Source organism: Hyla sarda, chromosome 7 (genome assembly GCF_029499605.1).
Source record: "Hyla sarda isolate aHylSar1 chromosome 7, aHylSar1.hap1, whole genome shotgun sequence".
Classification (NCBI taxonomy): domain Eukaryota; kingdom Metazoa; phylum Chordata; class Amphibia; order Anura; family Hylidae; genus Hyla; species Hyla sarda.
The window spans coordinates 187,468,319-187,474,318 of record NC_079195.1 but is presented as its reverse complement, the minus strand read 5'-3'; the positions used below and the strand labels follow the sequence as shown (position 1 = coordinate 187,474,318).

At 44.2% G+C, this 6,000-nt stretch overlaps 1 protein-coding gene across 1 annotated transcript in view; it reads left to right on the top strand.

The window, feature by feature from the left end:
• Positions 1 to 6,000, top strand: part of LAMC1 (laminin subunit gamma 1) — a 137,537-nt gene that overhangs the window by 120,069 nt on the left and 11,468 nt on the right. The window contains exons 21-25 of the mRNA XM_056531876.1: positions 840 to 977; positions 1,101 to 1,245; positions 3,211 to 3,360; positions 4,864 to 4,978; positions 5,097 to 5,296. Of these exons, the coding sequence (XP_056387851.1) occupies positions 840 to 977; positions 1,101 to 1,245; positions 3,211 to 3,360; positions 4,864 to 4,978; positions 5,097 to 5,296 (748 nt within the window). The remainder of the gene's footprint in view (positions 1 to 839; positions 978 to 1,100; positions 1,246 to 3,210; positions 3,361 to 4,863; positions 4,979 to 5,096; positions 5,297 to 6,000) is intronic.

Genomic DNA, 6,000 nt, shown 5'->3' with positions numbered 1-6,000 from the left:
CCTATTGCCTCCCCGAATATAAGGCCCCCTGAATATAAGGCCCCCATAAAACCACCAACCCCCCCCCCATCCAGATCATAAAAGTTCAACATCAGACCTCTCTGTACCTTAGCGGCGGGCGCGGTCGCGCAGCTCACTGAGTGTCTGCAGCTCAACCCAAGCTGCTCAAGCAGCGTGCGGTCACTTTCAACCAGTGAGCTGCGGCGGCCAGCTCCCTGAATGACAAGTGACGCCCCTGACGTTGCGCAGGGGGACATCACTCGTTATCCCAGAGTCTGCGCCGTGACACCAGGACTACGGTTGCTACCGCCTGCTCCTCGCTCTGCGACACCAAGTGAGTCGCGCTGGGCAGGAGGTGGGCAATGTGAGGCACAGACACACTGCAGGGGTGGGGTAAATAATGTCTTGTAAAGTGGGGGGAGACTCATGAACCCCACTGGATTCTCTAGACTACAGGATTTTGTAAGACCAATTATGACAGGCTGGGAGAACTTGGATTTTCACACAACTCTAAAACACACACGTTACTTAAATATGGTGTCTTCAGTATCTTTAAAAAGCTGTTTGCACTTTTCCATCCATTTGTAAATAAAAATAAAAAAGTAGCTTTGCCAAATCTTGATGTACCTGCTATGCAGAGCTATGTATCTCCATGGTAACAGACTACATACACACTCTGTGTAGTCAGGTTTTTTTTTTTAGTAATTCTCTCATCTTTAGCGTGAACATATTATTACTGCAAGGTTGTATTTTAAAATGTTTGCAGACTGATTAAGTCTGAATGTTTTATTCTTCCACTACTTTTGTATATGCATGAACTAATAAATGGATGTTTTCAGGCATACCCAGGAAGCTCGGGAGATTGAGAGAATGGCTAAGGAAGCCAATGACACGGCAAATGAAGCCTACCGCCTGCTCCTGAAGACTCTGGCTGCTGAGAACCAGACTGCAGCGGATATTGAAGAACTGAATAAGAAGTACGTTTGAGCACCTTATGTATCTGCACCAGCCTAAAGCTTTTTTTGGCAAGTCTACCTTAGGGGCATAACGTTGTTCTAGTTAGCTTATATGTTGTTGTTTTTTTATTATCATCCATGAAGGTATAACCAAGCTAAGGATCTTTCCCGGGAGCTGGAGAAACAAGCAACCAAAGTGCATGCTGAGGCTGAGGAGGCAGGAAACAGGGCATTGCAGATCTATGCTAACCTAACCAGCATTCCACCAATTGACACTACCGCTCTACAGGTAAGGACGGTGGGAATTATCAAGTAGATGAAAGTGGTAGAAAAGGGCTCAAAAGCTGACATGTTTACTGTAAGAATATATATTCACATGTCCACGATATGTAACTATACTGTCTGTGTTCTCTCCAGCTGTTTAAAATCCTAAAATCCACAACCTCCATCATGCCCTGACAGCCGATAGGAGTTGTACTTTTGCAATAGGTTGGGGAACAATGCTCTGAGTGATAGATCTAATCCCCCCCCCCCCCCCCCCCCTTTTGAAGCCATTTCATGGACATTTAAAGACCAATAATCAGAGTCTGATAATCCTCTTCTGAAAAGAAATAATACTCTTCAGAGCCAGCAAGTAACATGCATGCAACTGCACAGATGTGGTCCAGACCTACGATTTGTCTGAATGACTAAATAGGCTGCTTATCCTTTGAAATACAAGATTTATGTGCAGATGTGTAATGTAGATATTATCAGTTTCAGCCCCAAACACACTACAATCCAGGGAGTTATTCAACTTCAAGGATCAAAAACCAGAGGCTGTCACAGTAAGGTGGACCTCTGCCTATTTGGAGAAAAAGAAAACAATCATAGAATATAGTTTAGCAGAATAAAAATGTTCACTGTCCAGGGTAAAAATAAATGGATGTCCTTTTGTATCGCATGTAGGGGCTCGTTCACATTGACGTCTGACCCCGTTATTTCATGCCCGTTATTAAATCCGGTCAGGCCTTTTTTGCAAATGTTTTACAAACGGTTGTAAATAGATCCCATTGATTGTTTTACAATTCTTTGTCATCCTTTTGCATCCATTTGTTTTTTTTCCGTATTTTTTACAGCAAAATTAACGGAGCATGCAGTATTTTTTTCCCCATCAAAAAAACGGGAAGAGAAACGGATATTATAAATTTAACCTTGAAGTCTATGGAAAGCGGATTTTACGCTGCAGATCCGCCGGTGACCTGACCCATTTTGTGCCTCCAGCTGTTGCCACCCCATTCCCCTGCCTCGCTCCACCCCTGGCCTGCTCACAGCAGCAATCTGCCGCAACGAGCAGCCATACAAGGGGACCTGCGAGTCGGCGAGTGCACTCTGACATCGCAGAGCAGCTGCCCAGAAACTCCATAGAGATGTATTTTTCTTCTAGCTTTGTTTCTCCTATGTGCGTTTCTCCGTTAATATATTGAGATTAAACCCGACAAGTTCAGACACTTGTAGGTGCTGAGCAAGTCCAATACTGTGCAGTTGGTTTTCCAGCCTGGTATAACATTTTCAGAATACCTATTCCCACTACAGTAGTCATATCCTTACTACCTATGAATCTCAGTATACAATGATACGGGTCCACTGGAATGCATATACCAGTGATCTCCCAAACTGTGGACCCCCCAAACGGTGCGAAAACTACAATCCCCAGCATGCCTGGACAGCCATTAGTTGTTCATAGTTGGGAGACCACTGGAATATCCCGGATAATACTGGATTACGGACGACCACAAGGCCGGCGGCGTGTGACGTCACGCTCCGCCCCTCAATGCAAGCCCACGGGAGGGGGCGTGACAGCTATCACGCCCACTCTCGTAGGCTTGCATTGAGGGGTGGAGCGTGAAGTCACATGCCGCCGGCCTTGTGATCGTCCGTAATCAGACCCGGAGCGAACACACTCCGGGGACTGATAACAAACGGGGTGCCGCGTGCAAGATCACGGGGGTCCCCAGCGGCGGGACTCCCATGATTAGGCATCTTATTCCCTATACTTTGGATAGGGGATAAGATGTCTAAGCACCGGAAAACCCCTTTTAATGGTTTATGCATCATCAGCGAATGGGACATAAAATAGAGGCGTCCATCTAATGATAAATTACACCCTTGAAATACCAGTCTATCAATAGCTTTAGCAAGATACGCCTACTACTTAAGAAACTGAGTAAAAGAAAAAAAATTCCTTCAAATTCCTTTCTTTGCATTCTTCCAGAACGAGGCTACAAAGATCCAGAAGGAGGCACAAGACTTAGATCTTCTGATTGATAGCAAGCTGAAAGACTATGAGGATCTCCGTGAGGACATGAGAAACCGGGAGATGGAGGTCAAACGTCTGCTGGACAAAGGCAGAAGCGAGCAGCAGGTGAGTCCATTCTGCCTTGAGTGTTGCAACCTATGCTTTTCATATATGGTTGTTGGAAACAATGCATAGTTTATTTACTTATTTATTTATTTACATATTTAACAAGATCTGTATAAGTCCTGTGTGTATTAGTCAGAATTGTCCTACAATAAAGTACTATAGATTTGCAGCTTACCGTAATTGAAAGCACTTTTCACCTCATATCTAAGAAAGTAAAATGTTACCTTGTTCCATTGCATGGTAGCAAATTGTCTAATTTTAGTAGAACGATTTATGTATCAGTTCTTTATATATCTTCTTCCCTGTCCTCTGTAAAAAGACACTTTCATCTGCATGAAAAGTGAAGGCCTGGAGTGCAGAAGAGTAGGCAGCATTACACTCTGAGGCTTTTCAGCAGACTGAAAAGTTCTGTCACATCTGAATGCACATCTAGTCTTAGAACTAGCTGCAAATGTATGGAATTCCGCTGCTGAATCCATGTTGTACGTGGATTTCACCCCTATACATTGAATGGGTGAAAATGTTCAGCATGTCCGCAAAAAACGAGCACACTGTCCATTTTAAAATCCGGGTGAAATCTTTCCACATCATGTGGTTTGTAGTTTAGAAACCATGAATAAATACAACCAATCCACATGTACCATAGTCTAACCTGCTGGAGATTTGCTGTCCAGAATCTGCAGCAAATTTCATGTCTGAGCCTCATTTCTTTTGTGAGTGCAGCTTGTCCATATATTATAGATAAGGCTTTACATACTAAGGCGCGCTCTAGTTTCTAAAAGATAATTAGTTTTTATGTTGTAATATGTTCCCTAGATTTCAGCCACATCCCCTTTTCCTGAAGGCTTTTCCACCTACGATATACTGCATTTCATGGGTACTCAACATCCTCTTAAATGGGTACTCCTGCCCAAAGACATCTTATCCCCTATCCAAAGAACCCCCGCAATCTCTAATGCAGCACCCACCTGTCTCTGCTGCATGGAGCGATGATCACTCCGTGTCTGGAGACTCACGACCACGGGGCCGGAGTATCATGATGTCACACCCCGCCCCCTCAATGCAAGCCTATGGAAGGGGGCGTGACTGCCGTCACGCCCCCTCCGATAGACTTGCATTGAGGGGCGGGGCATGACAGTAAAAGTCACGTCCTCTCCCATAGACTTGCATTGAGGGGCAGGGCGTAACAGCAAAAGGGGGCGGAGTCGTGACGTGACGGTACTCCGGCCCCGTGGTCGTGAGTCTTCAGACATGGAGCGATTTTCGCTCTGTGCAGCTGAGACAGGTGGTTGCTGCATGAGAGCTTGGGGGCGTCCCCAGTGGCAGGACCCCCGTGATCAAACATCTTATCCCCCTATTTCTGAGGGAGGGGAGTTTGTGTGTGAGTCTTGTTGAGCTTTATAACTTGATGTTATATCTAAATGGGAGATTGCCTAGATATTTTACTTGATTTCCATTAGTGAATGTATTTTATGTCTGCATTATAATACTGTGTCTCTTTAGACGGCTGACCAGTTGCTGGCCCGGGCTGATGCAGCAAAGGCACAAGCAGAGGAGGCTGCCAAGAAGGGTCGTACTACACTTCAGGAGGCCAATGACATATTGGCCAACCTAAGAGGTTAGGACATATTTAGATGATGCCGTTCTGAAGGGTCTTCGTGTCCCCACTTAAGGCATTTACAGCAAATGATATGAATGATATATTAAGGTTGTCACTTTACTCATTTTCACTTCAGATTTTGACAAACGAGTTAATGATAATAAAACTGCAGCGGAAGCCGCTCTGAGGAGAATCCCTGGAATCGCCCAGACCATTGCTGAAGCCAACAACAAGACTCGACAAGCAGAAAGTGCACTGGGCAATGCCAATGCTGATGCCAGGGGAGCAAAGAGCAAAGCTGAGGAAGCAGAGAAAATTGCCAATACCGTCCAAAAGGTGGGCATGAGCGCAGTCTGTGATGACTTAAAGGCTATGGGCGCCTTGAATTATTTTTGTTGTTGATTTGTTTTTCTGAATTTAAAATGAAGCTCCCTTTTAAATAGTCTATATTAAAAATGGCCCACTATTTAGTCGCTACTCTGAGAGCCATAGGTCCATCAGAAATGCTTTCTGCTTTGACAGTGTTGTAGGTAACAGCAGGGAGAGAAGTGGGGTTAGGCTGCATTCACACCACATTTTTGCACTACAGATCCTGTATCCGGTTTTTGATGAAAAACGGATTCCTTAAAACCGGACTAAAATGTATTAAAATGCGTGTACAAATTTAAACCCGTATACGGTTAAAAACCGTATATGGTTTGAAAAATAATGTCCGTTTGCATCTGTTTTTTCAGAAAAAAAAAATGTACAAGTTTTTAACTTTTTCACTCCATTATGAAAAAAGTTTCACTTGTTTGATTGAAATTCCAAGAAAAAAACTGTGCAAAGTCAAAAACCGTATGGTGAAAACCTGATGGAACCGTACGCACATACGGTTCGTTCTGTACGGTTCCCATTGACACCCATGTAAAGAAAACTGTTTTTCACCCGGACCAAAAATCGTGGTAGGCTAAGGTTTTCGGTACAGGAAAAAAAAACGGACAAAGCCGTACAAGACGCAAAACGGATGCAACTGGATACGGTTTTCATTGGAGTCAATG